Source organism: Rhinatrema bivittatum, chromosome 6, assembly GCF_901001135.1.
Source record: "Rhinatrema bivittatum chromosome 6, aRhiBiv1.1, whole genome shotgun sequence".
NCBI classification, from domain to species: domain Eukaryota; kingdom Metazoa; phylum Chordata; class Amphibia; order Gymnophiona; family Rhinatrematidae; genus Rhinatrema; species Rhinatrema bivittatum.
This window is the reverse complement of record NC_042620.1, coordinates 123,138,328-123,152,974: the sequence shown is the minus strand read 5'-3', so window position 1 is coordinate 123,152,974 and position 14,647 is coordinate 123,138,328. Positions and strand designations below refer to the sequence as shown.

Here is a 14,647-nt window from a genome sequence, read left to right as displayed (position 1 = left end):
GAAAGACTCGGCGACCAATGGTATCTAAAAACTTCTGTTCCTTGCCAGGGGGAAAGGAAGTGTGAGATTTCAACCTTTTTGCTCTCTTTTGCGCAAGATTCAACCACCAACAGATGGTGATCCAACTGAGGCTTCTGAAAGCCTGGAGCTGACTGCACCAAATAGGTAGAGTCAGTTTTTCTGTGGACTGTTGCAGTGGAGCCAGGATGTTCCCAGTTCTTCTTGAGGAGATCTAGAAGAACTTGGCGGATAGGGTTGGAGGTGATTTCCTTGGGCGCATCCAGGAATTGAAGCAACTCTATCATTTGATGTCTGTCGTCCTCTTCCGTCAGTAATTGGAAGGGGACCAATTCAGACATTTCCTTCACAAAATTTATGAAAGAAAGGTCCTCTGGAGGAGAACGCTTTCTACTCTCAGTGGGTGAAGGAGGTGATGGCAAATCATTGGTGTCTGGTGAGGAATCATCAGTCCAGATATCATAAGGATCAGAACCTGTCCCTCTAGGAACTGGAGAGGGACGGGGTACCTGAAGGTCCCGGTCTAGGCTCCAAAGACATCGAAGGAATAACCAGAGGCACCGATGAGAGCAATGAAGGCCCTGGCACAGGCATCGATGGCTTTGGTGGATGGCTCGATGGCGCCGATGGAGGTATCGGCACCGATGTCAATGGCTGAGGCAGAACTCCCGATGGAGAGATGCGGACCGGTGTTTTTCCTCCCGTTGATAAAGTAAGTGGGGAGGGCACAGGAGCCAATCGGTGGAAAGCGGCTATAAGCGCTTCCATCCTCGATAGCAGCGGTGCCAAGGCTGCTGGAATCGGGTCAGTAGTCGGTTCCACTATTGGTACCGATGTCGGTGCTCGGGGGAACCTGGGAGTCGGTGCATTGCCTTGTCGATGGCTCCTGAACCATCCGGTCCAGTTCTTCTCAGAAGAACCTGGAGCAAGCAGCCCCAACTCCGGAACAGAAGAAGGAGGCAGAGGCATAGCCGGAGGGACCACCGTTAAAGGCGGAGTCGCGGCTCCTGATGCCCTGTCGGGCGAGGATTGCCTCGATGACCCAGTCGCCGAAAAGGTCGGTGCCTTTTCTGGACGGGGTTTCTTCGACGGCGGCTTGGACGATGGTGAAGTTGATGGTTTCGCTTCCTCAATGGTCCGAGACTTTCGATGCCAATGGCGATGTTTCTCCTTCCGATCCCCTCGGTCCTGAGGGGGAGAAGAGGGTGTCGAAGGCCAAGAAGTTGTCGATGCCGGGCGGTCACCGGTCGGTGGTCAATGCTGGCGCGACGTTGACGGTATCAGTTCAGATGACGTCGATGCAATGGACGGAGTCGGGGTTTGAGCACGGAAGAGAAGTCCCATCTTCTCCATTCTGGCCTTGCGACCTTTTGGTGTCATTAGGGCACATTTGGTACAGGTCAAGACATCGTGCTGTCATCCAAGACACATTGCACAGACTTTATGGGGGTCTGTAATGGACATGGTGCAAGTACAGTCTGGGCACCAACAGAACCCTGACGCCATGGCCATAGAAAAAATCGAGTCACGGTACGGTCGACGGCCAGTAGGCCGCGAGGGCCAAACTCGACGGAAAATGGTAAAAACTTACCGGAATACCGCGGATTGAAAAGTTAACGGAGGGACCCCTGTGGGGCAATTTAACTTTTAATAATTTCGTGAGGAAAATTCCTGTCAGGAATCCTTGCAGAGCTCCTTAACCGCGTGGCTTACTGCTGTGCGGAAAAAGAAGACTGAAGTTGGTGCCATGCTGGGCTATGCCCAGTGGGGCCAGTCAAAGTTCTAGAAACCTTTTGACAAAAGTGTTCCGTTTTTGGGCTCCATCCTGTGATGTCACTCCAATATGAGGAACTACCATCCTGCTTGTCCTGTGAGAAACATGTATATATAATTGTATGTTATGAGTTAGCTCATTCCTTTTCCAGCAAGTGGAGTTTTGCTTATTTCACACATCGGTAGCCTCTTGTATTTCTGTGGAATCTCATTAACATAATTATATCACTGTGTTTCTGTGTTGGCAAAAACACCCAAAATATTTTCAGTTATTTGGCCTGTTTGACATTACCACTTCTGTCCCTTTTTGATTAAAGAGATACCTTATTTTTCTAATTATTAATCCAGTCTACTGTGACATGAACTTAAAAAAAAAAAAATTTGTACAACTTTAGTCTTCACATTTTCCTAGACTTCCATAATGAAATTGGCTTCATCAGATTCATGAAATGTGGTGTACCAGACACAGCCATATTTAAAGAAACTCATTCAGGGTTAGTTATTGATATACTCTTGTCATGCTCCTTGGAAAGTGACTCAGCAAATACAGACCCTTTTCAGTAAAGTTTTTTCTCATGCAACAGTCCTTGGCCAACAGAATTATTTATGGAAGCTTTTTTGCACATCTACAGTCCACTATTGCTTGTATTTTATTTATTGGTAAGAGAAAGCAAACAGAAGAATACAGGCATTTTTCAGCAAGATATTTCCACACCCTCCACATTTTGTGGATTAGAGCCACCAATGAAATATGCAAATTGATATAAAATTCATTATTCAACCTAAACTGCAGAATAACCACCTCAGTGGTAAATGCCTTACTATGAATGCACATCACTGAATAAAATGTTTAGTTTTAATTTCTTTTCATGGATATACAACCTTAAATTTCTAAATGTGTCTTTAATCAGTTAAAGATTTATATTTGCACTAAATTATTAAGGAGTTACATAGAACATAGAAATGACGGCAGAAGAAGACCAAATGGCCCATCCAGTCCTGCCCAGCAGCTTCCCTCATTTCTTCTCCCATACTTATCTGTTTCTCTTAGCTCTGGTTCTAATTCCCTTCCACCCCCGCCATTAATGTAGAGAGCGGTGAGGAGCTGCATCCAAGTGAATATCTAGCTTGATTAGTTAGAGGTAGTAGAGAGTAGTAACCGCCGCAATAAGCAAGCTACACCCATGCTTATTTGTTTTTACCCAGATTATGTTATACAGCCCTTATGGTTGTTTATCTTCTCCCCTGCCGTGATGAAGCAGGGAGCTATGCTGGATATGCGTGAGGGTATCAGTTTTTTCTTCTCCCCTGCCGTTGAAGCAGAGAGCTATGCTGATATGCATCGAAAGTGAAGTATCAGGCCCATTTGGTTTGGGGTAGTAACCGCCGTGACAAGCCAGCTACTCCCCGCTTTTGTGAGTGTGAATCCTTTTTTCTTCTCCCCTGCCGTTGAAGTTATGCTGGATATGCGTGAAGTATCAGTTTTTCTTTTCCCCTGCCGTTGAAGCAGAGAGCTATGCTGGAAATTCGTGATGTATCAGTCTTTCTCCCGTGCCGTTGAAGTAGAGAGCCATGCTGGATATGCGTCGGGAGTGAAGTATCAGGTACATTTGGTTTGGGGTAGGTATCCGCCGTAACAAGCCAGCTACTCCCCGCTTTGTGAGTGCGAACCCTTTTTTCTTCTCCCCTGCCGTTTAAGCAGAGAGCTCTGCTGGATGTGTGAAGTAACAGTTTTTCTTTTCCCCTGCTGTTGAAGCAGAGAACTATGCTGGATATGCATTGAAAGTGAAGTATAAGAATGGAGTGATCAAGCTAGTTGAAGGCATCAGGAATAGAGGAAGGTGGAGGTAGGTAATTTGGATATTTGGTTTGGGGTAGTAACCGCCGTAACAAGCCAGCTACTCCCGTCTTTGTGAGTGCAAATCCTTTTTTCCACATTTCCTCTTGCTGTTGAATCTTAGAGTGATGTTGGAGTCACAGTAACCATGTGTATGTTTATTGACTAAGGGTATTGTCTCCAGGCAGTAGCCATCATTCTGGCGAGTCACCCACTCTTCATTGGCGGCCTCTTGACTTTATGGATCCACAGTGTTTATTCCCACGCCCCTTTGAAGTCCTTCACAGTTCTGGTCTTCACCACTTCCCCTCCGGAAGGGCATTCCAGGCATCCACCACCCTCTCCGTGAAGAAATACTTCCTGACATTGGTTCTGAATCTTCCTCCCTGGAGCTTCAAATCGTGACCCCCTGGTTCTGCTGATTTTTTTCTTATGGTAAAGGTTTGTCGTTGCCTTTGGATCATTAAAACCTTTCAAGTATCTGAAAGTCTGTATCATATCACCTCTGCTCCTCCTTTCCTCCAGGGTGTACATATTTAGATTCTTCAATCTCTCCTCGTACGTCATGCGATGAAGATCCTCCACCTTCCTGGTCGCCCTTCTCTGTACCGCTTCCATCTTGTCTTTGTCTTTTTGTAGATACGGTCTCCAGAACTGAACACAGTACTCCAGGTGAGGCCTCACCAAGGACCTGTACAAGGGAATAATCACTTCCCTTTTCTACTCGTATATCCTCTCTCTATGCAGCCCAGCATTCTTCTGGCTTTTGCTATCGCCTTGTCGCATTGTTTCGCAGACTTCATATCATTAGACACTATCACCCCAAGGTCCCTCTCCTGCTCCGTGCACGTCAGCCTTTCCCCCCCCATCGAATACAGTTCATTCGGATTTCCGCTCCCCATATGCATGACTTTGCACTTCTTGGCATTGAATCTCAGCTGCCATATCTTCGACCATTCTTCCAGTTTCCTTAGATCCCGTCTCATTCTCTCCACTCCTTCCGGCGTGTCCACTCTGTTGCAGATCTTAGTGTCATCCGCAAAAAGACAAACCTTACCTTCTATCCCGTCCGCAATGTCGCTCACAAAGATATTGAACAGGACCGGTCCCAACACCGATCCTTGCGGTACACCACTTAAAACCGCTCTCTCTTCAGAGAAGGTTCCGTTACCATCACACATTGTCTTCTGTCCGTCAACCAATTTGTAATCCAGGTCACCACCTTGTCACTCACTCCCAAGCTTCTTGTTTTATTCACCAGTCTCCTGTGCGGAACCGTATCAAAAGCTTTGCTGAAATCCAAGTATATGACATCGAGCGCTCTTCCTTGGTCCAATTCCTTGGTTACCCAGTCAAAAAAGTCAATCAGATTTGTCTGACAGGATCTTCCCCTGTGAATCCATGTTGCCTCTTGTCCATCAATTCTCCGGACTGTAGATAGTTCACTATTCTCTCTTTCAGCAGAGACTCCATTACTTTTCCCACCACCGAAGTGAGGCTAACCGGCCTGTAGTTGCCAGCCTCCTCCCTGTTCCCACTCTTGTGAAGCGGGACCACCACCGCTCTTCTCCAGTCTCCTCGGCACCACTCCCGTTTGTAGGGATCTATTGAACAGGTCACACAGCGGACCCGCCAGAACATCTCTGAGCTCCCTCAATATCCTTGGATGAATCCCATCAGGCCCCATGGCTTTGTCCACTTTCAGGGTCTTTAGCTCTTCCCACACATTTTCTACTGTAAAAGGATTTTCATCTATTCCACTTCCCTCCAGTTTCTTGTTGTGTAGAGATGGTCCTTCTCCAGGGTCTTCTTTAGTGAACACAGAGCTGAAGTATTCGTTTAATATTTCTGCCATTTCTTCGTCTGTCTCCACACATTGATCATTACCACCTTTCAATTTCACTATACCACTTTGGACCTTTCTCTTTTCGCTGATGTATCTGAAAAATGTTTTGTCACCATTTTTTATCTCCTTGGCAATCCTCTCTTCTGCTTGATTTTTTGCCAACTTGATTGTTTTCTTCGTCTCCCTCATTTTATTGACCTAAGCTAGATTAGCGTAAGAATTATGCAAAACTACATAAAAAAAAGATTTTAACAATAGAATTTAACACTTACATCAAACTACAAAAAACTCACAGATGAGAAATTTAACTACATAAAAATTCTGGTGATGAAACTGAAAAGATTTCTCAAAGAAAACTGAAGTACAAATCTAGATGCATATAATCATCTGTAACATAAATAAAACTTGTGAAAAAGCAATTTTTGACTACAAAAATGTAAAAAGTTTGGTGCTTAAGAACTGAAGGCTTTGTGTCCTCATCAATTACCCATCAAAGTCAAAATCTAGTTAATTCTTGAAAGTGTTGTGGCACAATCATATTTGAGGTTTCAGCATTAGGACAATTTATTTCAGTCTCTTATGCCACAAATCAAAGCATGGAACAGCGTGCAATCTTACATACTTTAGTCCATTGAAAGAACACTCAAAACATCCATAGACTGTCTCCCTCTTAGAATTCCCCATCCCACAGAGAGCACAAGGCCCTTTTGGAATGTTATTGTTAAGCAAGTTAACTCGAGTATGAGACCCCTCTCGCAGGTAGCTGGTGGAGATGTCAGTCATGCTTGCAGCTTTCTCATAATAATCTGAAAAAATATCATCCATGTAAGAGTCTGAGTTAACAATGGTATCCGTTGTCCTTTTACCTGCACAAAACATACAAAGGAATAAAATCAGTGGAAAGTAGAACATTAGTCCTTTTATCTGTCACAGGTAGGGGCCACCTTGAGAAAGATTCTCTTTTATTCTGGAACAATTCCAAAAGCCCATTTCAAATTACATACTGTATTTGAAGTGCACATTGGCTGTGTAGTATGATTTGCATGCTACAAAACCAAACTGACCAATCAGACTTTTGCAGCTGATGAATCACACTATGCACTTGACACATCTTGAAAATTTAGGCTGAGTCCTTCCCCAAGTGAACAAGAAACACATAGGGGTAGATTTTCAAAGGGGTACGCGCGTACCCCCCGAAAACCTACCCCAAACCCCCCCTGTGTGCGCCGAGCCTATTTTGAATAGGCTCGGCAGCGCACGCAAGCCCCGGGACGCGCGTAAGTCCCGGGGCTTGCATGGAGGGGCGTTTCGGGGCGGGCCTGGGGGCGTGGCGCCGGCCCGGGGGCATGGTCGAGGCCTCTTGACCAGCCCCCGGGTCAGGTGATGGCGCACCAGCAGCCCGCTGGCGTGCGCAGATTTACGCCTGCTTTCCGCAGGCGTAAATCTGCCAACAAAGGTAGGGGGGGTTTAGATAGGGTCGGGGGTGTGGGTTAGGTAGGGGAAGGGAGGGGAAGGTGAGGGGAGGCGGAAGGAAAGTTCCCTCCGAGGCCGCTCCGATTTCAGAGTGGCCTCTGAGGGAACAGGCAGCGCGCGCTGGGCTCGGTGCGCGCAGGTTGCACAAATATGCACCCCCTTGCGCGCGCCGACCCCGGATTTTATAAGATACACGCGGCTAAGCGCGTATGTTATAAAATCCAGCGTACTTTTGTTCGCGCCTGGTGCACGAACCAAAGTACACCCGTGCGTACATTTATAAAATCTACCCCATAATTATTGCTATAGACACAGATTTTTAAAACAGCTACCCGACACAAATGTACACTGCATGTTATAAAATCCGGGGTCGGCACGCGCAAGGGGGTGCACACTTGTGCACCTTGCGCGCGCCGAGCCCTAGGGGAGCCCCGATGGCTTTCCCCGTTCCCTCCAAGGCCGCTCCCTCAGAGGGAACTTTTCTTCCGCTTCCCCCCCACCTTCCCCTCCCTTCCCCTGTCTAACCCACCCCCCAGCCCTACCTAAATCCCCCCCCTACCTTATTTCAAGGAGTTATGCCTGCCTCTGGCATGCCAGCCCCCGGCACAGCTGCTGTGCTGGAGGCCTCAGTCCTGCCCCCGGATCAGCGCCCCCCCCCCTTCCCACCCCTTTTTCAAAGCCCCGGGACATACGCTCTTCCCGGGACTTGCACGCGCCATCGAGCCTATGCAAAGTAGGCTCGGCGCGATCAGGGGAGTTTTTAAAGGGTTACGCGTGCATATTACGCACATAACCCTTTGAAAATCTACCCCATGGTGAATGATAAGAATATGTATTTATTAGTGGATGTTTCCTTGACCCGAACTCCATTTACCACTATTTTCTCTTGTCTATCACTCAACTAGTTTCAAATTCAGTCAACCATGTTGGTCCTATACCCAGGCTGCTTAGTTTATTTATGAACCTTCTATGCAGGCAATTGTCAAAACTTTACTAAAATGTATGGTTAATCCAATAAAAAGGTATCACCTTATAAGTTTTTGTTCATCTTTATTTCTGTGCAAAAGATTTACTATAACTTAAATATACCACATATAGTACATGCCCCTAATCTAATTTTCTGGTCTCCCCATCCAAGAAATTGATCAGATCTATGCTTTGCATTGCTATCCCTTTAGTAAAACCATGCTACTCTGGATCCTGCATCGCACTAGATCTGACATATTTCATTATCCTTTCCTTTAGTAGAGTCTCCATTAAATTTTCCCACCACTAAGGTCAGACTAAAGAGACTGTAGTTTTCATGTTCCTCCCTATTACCATAAATCAGCTTTTGCTAGGTACTTTACATGTCTGAAAATCTCGATTTGGCTAATCAAGGATCATATTTACTAAAATGTGTGTCATGATTTGACGATAAGGATTATTTTGTTTTATGTGATCTTATTATGTGTGTTTTTCTGTTTACCACTTCAGGCCAGTGATATCAGTGGTCTAGAAATACATAAATAAATAAATAAAAACGTTTATTTACAGGCATATTTACTAATGCATATTTTAATAGAATCACCTGAGCTAAAGAATTCCAACATATGCATATCAATACAAACAAAAAATGCACTTTGAAATGTCTGTATGCTAGTGTCAAATCTAAGAAGTAAGATGGGAGAGTTAGAAAATATAGCAGTGAATGATGAGATAGACATAATTGGCATCTCAGAGACCTGGTAGAAGGAGGATAACCAGTGCTATATTAGGGTACAAATTTTACCACAATGATAGGGAGGATCAACTTGGTGGGGGTGTAGTACTTTATGTCCAGGAGGGTATAGAGTCCAACAGGATAAAGATCATACAAGAGACTAAATGCTCAGTAGAATCTATATGGGTAGAAATCCCATGTGTGTTGGGTAAGAGTATAGTGATTGTATACTCCTATCTGTTGCGCTGGAGGTGAACCCTTGGCATGGCGCAGGATTGGTATGGCCCTCTGAGGGATCCCAGAGGGCGCTTCCTGCCAGGAGGCGGAGCACACAAGGAGACAGAGGCTGACAGGAACTTCACCAATAACAATCCGGGGACTCCGCGGGTTGAGCCCTTGGATTCCCAGGCTGCCTGGATTTAGGTGGGCCTCTGGGGGTCTCCCGGAGAGATGACGGAGAGGTGTGCCCACCAAGAGAAGAGGTGCGTGGCTGTCGGCGAACAGGCGAGCTAGACTGGAATCGAGAGTACCGGAGACCACAGGAACAAAGCAGGAACTGAAGGTCCTCCGGCTAGGATAGGCAGCGCCTAGTGGTCCAGCTCGAAGAGGGCCACGGGCAGTCTCAAAGCAGACTGGCCTGGTTGTCACGGGAGTAGCGAAGAGAGTGTCCAAATGGAGCACAAGGGTCAAAGCCAGGGTATCTGTCCTAGGATGGTCAGCCAAAGCGAGGGTCAGTTCCAGGTGTCAGTCCGAGCGTATTCAAAAGCAGGCAGTGGTCAGTTCCAGGTATCAGTCCAAGCATAGTCAGGCAGGCAAAGGTCAGTTCCAAGAATCAGTCCAAGCATGGTCAAAAACAGGCCAAGGTCAGTACAGGGTATCAGTCCGAGGGGTACAACCTGGGTAGCGAGACGAGGAACAGGACTCAGGAACAATGGAACTCAGGAGCAGACGCTGGAAGACAGGAGGACCACGGGAACACAGGAGCAAGGCAGGAACACTGGTACGCAGGAACACTGGAACAAGCATGGAGCAAGGAACACTGGAACAAGCACAGGAACAAGGAACACTGGAACAAGCACAGGAACATAGACGGCAAACTAGCTTCACACTGAGGTAATGACCCGATTGCCAAGGCGAGGGACTGAGGTGCAGGCCCTCGCTTATATACTAAGGCTAAGTAACGTCATTGGGACGTGCCGTGGAGTAGTTTCCCGCCCTTGGTCCTTTAAAGGGCCGGGCGATCCGCGTGCGCCTAGGGGCGAAGTCGAGGCAGCGGAGGACGCCGAGCCCCTGCGTGGGGTGAGGAGCAAGGCCTGGGACGCTGAAGCGCTGGAGGCAGCCGGGGATGCCACTGCCCTGAGCCGGGGGCACAGCCGTCTGGCTGCAGCAGCGAGGGAGGAAGGCCTGGGACCTGCGGAACTTGGAACAAGGTGAGCAGGCCCGGGTGTGGCCCTAGCGTGACCGTGTGCTTTAACACGGTCTTGAAATGGAATGCCCGTTTGCTGATAGCAAAAAGATATGCAGTCCGCCAACCAGGAGGAGAGAGTCTGCTTACCCACAGGCTTCCCTAAATTGTTAGGGTGGAAAGAGACAAACAATTGAGTGCTTTCTCTATGGGCAGCTGTATGGTCTAGGTAAAATGCTAGAGCCCGTTTTACAGTCAAGGGTTTGCAGAGCCTGTTCTCCTGGATTGGAATGGGGTCTGGGAAAGAAGGTAGGTAGTATAATGGATTGATTAATGTGAAACTCTGATACTACCTTAGGCAAGAACTTAGGGTAAGTGCGGAGTACCGCCCGGTCCTGCAGAAGTTTAGTGTAAGGCAGATAGGTAACTAGGGCCTGTAATTCACTAACTCTGCGAGCTGAAGTGATTGCCAGAAGGAAAATCACTTTCCATGTGAGATAGCAAAGATCACAGGCGTGAAGAGGCTCGAATGGTGATTTCATGAGCCGACCCAAAACCAGGTTGAGGTCCCAAGAAGGGGCCAGAGGACGCAGTGGAGGCTTGAGGTAAAGCAAGCCTTTCAGAAAACGTGTTACAAGGGGTTGTACTGATATAGGAACATCCTTGATACCTTTATGGAAGGTGGCTACCGCACTGACATGCATTCTGATGGAAGAAGTTTTTAGACCTGACTCTGATAAATGCCAGAGATAGTCCAAAAACTTTGAGATTGGACAGGTAAAGGGGTCAAGGGACTGAGAAGAGCAGCATGATGTGAACCTGTTCCATTTGTAAGAGTAAGCTTTTCTCGTGGAAGGCTTCCGTGAATTAATCAAGACACAGGAAACTGGTTCAGAAAGGATAAGTGGCTGAAGAATTAACCTTTCAACATCCATGCTGTCAGGGACAAGGCATGAAGATTGGGATGAAGGAGGCACCCGTCGTTTTGAGTGATCAGAAGTGGGTCCTTTCCCAAGGGAATGTGCCTGCGAATGGAGAGATCCTGCAGTATTGGAAACCACACTTGGCGTGGCTAATGAGGTGCTATCAGGATCATGGTTCCCTTGTCCTGACGTAACTTCACGAGAGTCTTCGAGAGAAGAGGAAGTGGAGGTAATGCCTGGAGTAGACAGGTTGCCCACGAGAGGGAGAATGCGTCTCTGGGCTGAGAGTATTTGCTGCGAATGAGAGAGCAGAAGTTCTCTACTTTGCGGTTTTGAGGAGATGCAAAGAGGTCTATCTGAGGATATCCCCATTGTTGGAAGATGGAGTTCGTCACCGAGGGGTTGATAGACCACTTGTGCGGTTGAAAGATGAGACTCAGCTTGTTTGCCAACACATTGTCCACTCCCGGCAAGTAGGTGGCCCTGAGGTACATCGAATGGGAAAGAGCTTCCGCCCATATCTGTGCAGCTTCCTGATGCAGAAGGAAGGAGCCCTTGCCTCCCTGTTTGTTGATGTACTACATGGCCACCTGGTTGTCCATCTGGATCAGGATAACTTGATTTGAGAGGCAATCCTGAAATGCCCTGAGAGCATATCGCATTGCTTGAAGCTCCAGAAATCTATTTGGTGTTTGGCTTCCTCTGGAGACCAAGAGCCTTGTGTCTGCAGATGGGCCACATGGGCTCCCCACCCGAGGTTGGAAGCATCGGTGGTAAGAATTAATTGAGGGTCTGGAGCCTGAAACGGCAAGCCGTGGAGGAGATTGATCTGATTTTTCCACCAGGCTAGAGACTGATGGAGTGAGTCTGTTACGTGGACAATGGTCGACAGGGGCTGAATGGTTTGAGTCCATTGAGATTTTAGAGTCCACTGCATGACTCTCATGGCCAAACAGGCCATTGGTGTGACCTGAACTGAGGACGCCATGTGTCCCAGGAGGATGAGAAAGTGGTGTGCAGTCGCGGAGTGCTGAGACTGCAGCTGGTGTGCAAGAGACACGAGAGTGAGGGCTCGCTGTCGAGGCAGGAAAGCCTTTGCCTGCAAGGTGTCCAAGTCTGCCCCAATGAACGACAAGGTTTGAGATGGGACTAAGTAGGATTTGTCGTAGTTGATGAGAAATCCTAATGAAATTAGAGTGTGTAAGGTTAGATTGAGGGACAACAGAGCAGCTTGCTGAGTGGGAGCCCTGATTAGCCAGTCATCTAGATAGGGATAGACATGAGGAAGGCTGCAACTACTACGAGGCATTTTGTGAAGACTCGTGGCGCAGATGCTAGGCCGAATGGAAGCACTCGGTATTGATAGTGCTTGGGGCCTACTAGAAACCTCAGGTATTTGCAATGAGATGGAGTTATCACAATATGAGTGTATGCGTCCTGGAGGTCCAGAGAGCAGAGTCAGTCTCCTCTTTGTAGAAGAGGAGGAAGCGAGCCTAAGGTTACAATCTTGAACTTCTGTCGCTGGAGGTACTTGTTGAGGGCCCGTAGGTCCAGAATAGGACGAACGCCTCCCGATTTTTTGGTGATTAGAAAGTATTGGGAATAGAATCCTAGGCCATGCTGAGAGTAGGGCACGGGTTCTATTGGCTTGGACTGGAGAAGGAGGGAGACCTCTTGATCCAGATGGATGGAGTGATTGGATGTTCTCCACATCGGTAGAGGTGGGGAGTCCGGTGACACGGAGAGAAAGCTCAGATAGTAACCCTAAGCAATTATCGCCAAATCCCATTGGTCTGAGGTGATTGAGTGCCATATGTTGTGGAAGTGGCACAATCAACCTCCCACTGGTATGTGAGGCAGTGGAAGCTGGCTGCTGCTCTCTAGGTGGAAGTCAAAAACCTGAAGCAGGCCCTGGTTGAGGAGCTGCTTGCGGTTTTTGTTTACGTGGTTGACGAGACTGTGCTTTTTGAAACGGTCTCGTGGCACGGGATCTGGTTGGTGGCAGGTAGGTCTTTGGGTGGAAGAATGACTTTTTAGAGTCCTTTCTGAAGGGCTGTTTAGAAGAATAGTCAGAAGGCATCAGAGATAGCTGTCTTAGGGTCTCATGGTGGTCCTTAAGTTCCGCCACCGTCTGTTGAATCTGTTCGCCAAACAGATTATCTCTTACACAAGACAGGTCGGATAACCTATCTTGTACCTTAGGGCAAAGGACAGAAGACTTGAGCCAGGCCCACCTTCTTGCCGAAATAGCAGCTGCAGATACCCTAGTAGCGGTATCAAAGATATCATAAGATGATCTGATCTCATGCTTGCCTGCCTCAGTACCCTTGTTTACTAGGGTTTGGAGCTGATCTTGAAATTGCTGAGGCAGGGAGTCCGTCAAGTCTTGTATCTGCTTAAAAATGACCCTGTTATATTGGTCATATAGAGCTGATAAGCGGCAGTTCGGGAGATGAGCATTGATCCTTGGAAGACTTGGCGACCAATGTCATCTAGAAACTTCTGTTCCTTGCCAGGGGGGGAAAAAGTGTGAGGCTTTGACCTCTTTGCTCTCTTCTGTGCAGATTCTACCACTACAGATTGGTGATCCAGTTGTGGTTTCTGAAAGCCCGGAGCTGACTGCACCAAATAGGTAGTGTCAGCTTTTCTGTGGACTGGAGCAATGGAGCCAGGATGTTCCCAGTTCTTCTAGAGGAGATCCAGAAGAACCTGGTGGATAGGGATGGAGGTTATTACCTTGGGAGCATCCAGGAATTGGAGCAACTCCATCATCTGATGACTATCATCCTGTTCAGTCTGTAATTGGAAGGGAACCAATTCAGACATTTCCTTCACAAAATTTATAAAGGAAAGGTCCTCTGGAGGAGAAAGCTTTCTACTTGCAGTGGGTGAAGGCAAATCATCAGTGTCTGGTGAGGAATCATCAGTCCAGGTATCATAGGGATCAGCACCTGCCCCTCTAGGATGTAGAGGGGGACGGGATGGTGGGATACCTGAAGGTCCTGGTCTAGGCTCCGAAGGATTCGAAGGAATAATCGGGGGCACCGATGAAGGCATCAAAGGCACCGGCGCAAGCATCGAGGGCATCTATGGATGGCTTGGTGGCGCCGACAGGAGTATCGGCACCGATGGTTGGATCGGTGGCGATGGACGTATCTGCATCGATGGCGATCCCGAAGGAGGGATGCGGAACGGTGTTTCTCCTCCCGATGACAGAGTGAGCGGGGAGGGCACCGGCACCATCGGTGACCCAGGGTCCATCGGTGGAAAAGCGGCAATGAGCGCTTCCATCCTGGAGAGCAGCGGTGCCAACGCTGCCGGAATCAGGTCGGTGATCGGTTCCGCAATCGGTACTGGTGTCGGTGCCGGAGGAACCTGGAGTCGCTGCATTGCCTTGTCGATGGCCTCCTGAACCATCCGGTCCAGTTCTTCTCGGAGACCTGGAGCAAGCAGCCCCAGCTCCAGAACAGAAGAAGGAGGCAGAGGCATAGCCGGAGGGACCACCGTTAAAGGCAGAGTCGCGGCTCCCGATGCCCTTTTGGGGGAGGGTTGCCTCCCCCAAAAGGTCGGTGCCTTTTCTGGACGGGGTTCTTCGGCGGCTTGGACAATGGCGAGGTCGATGATTTCGCTCCCCTCGATGGTCCGAGACTTTCGATGCCGGTGGCGATGT

At 48.1% G+C, this 14,647-nt stretch overlaps 1 protein-coding gene across 1 annotated transcript in view; it reads right to left on the bottom strand.

The window, feature by feature from the left end:
• Positions 1 to 6,008: 6,008 nt before the first annotated feature.
• PJVK (pejvakin) overlaps positions 6,009 to 14,647 on the bottom strand; it is a 152,801-nt gene continuing 144,162 nt past the window's right edge. Inside the window, exon 6 of the mRNA XM_029605895.1 lies at positions 6,009 to 6,340. Within this exon, the coding sequence (XP_029461755.1) occupies positions 6,039 to 6,340 (302 nt within the window). The 3' untranslated portion in view covers positions 6,009 to 6,038. The remainder of the gene's footprint in view (positions 6,341 to 14,647) is intronic.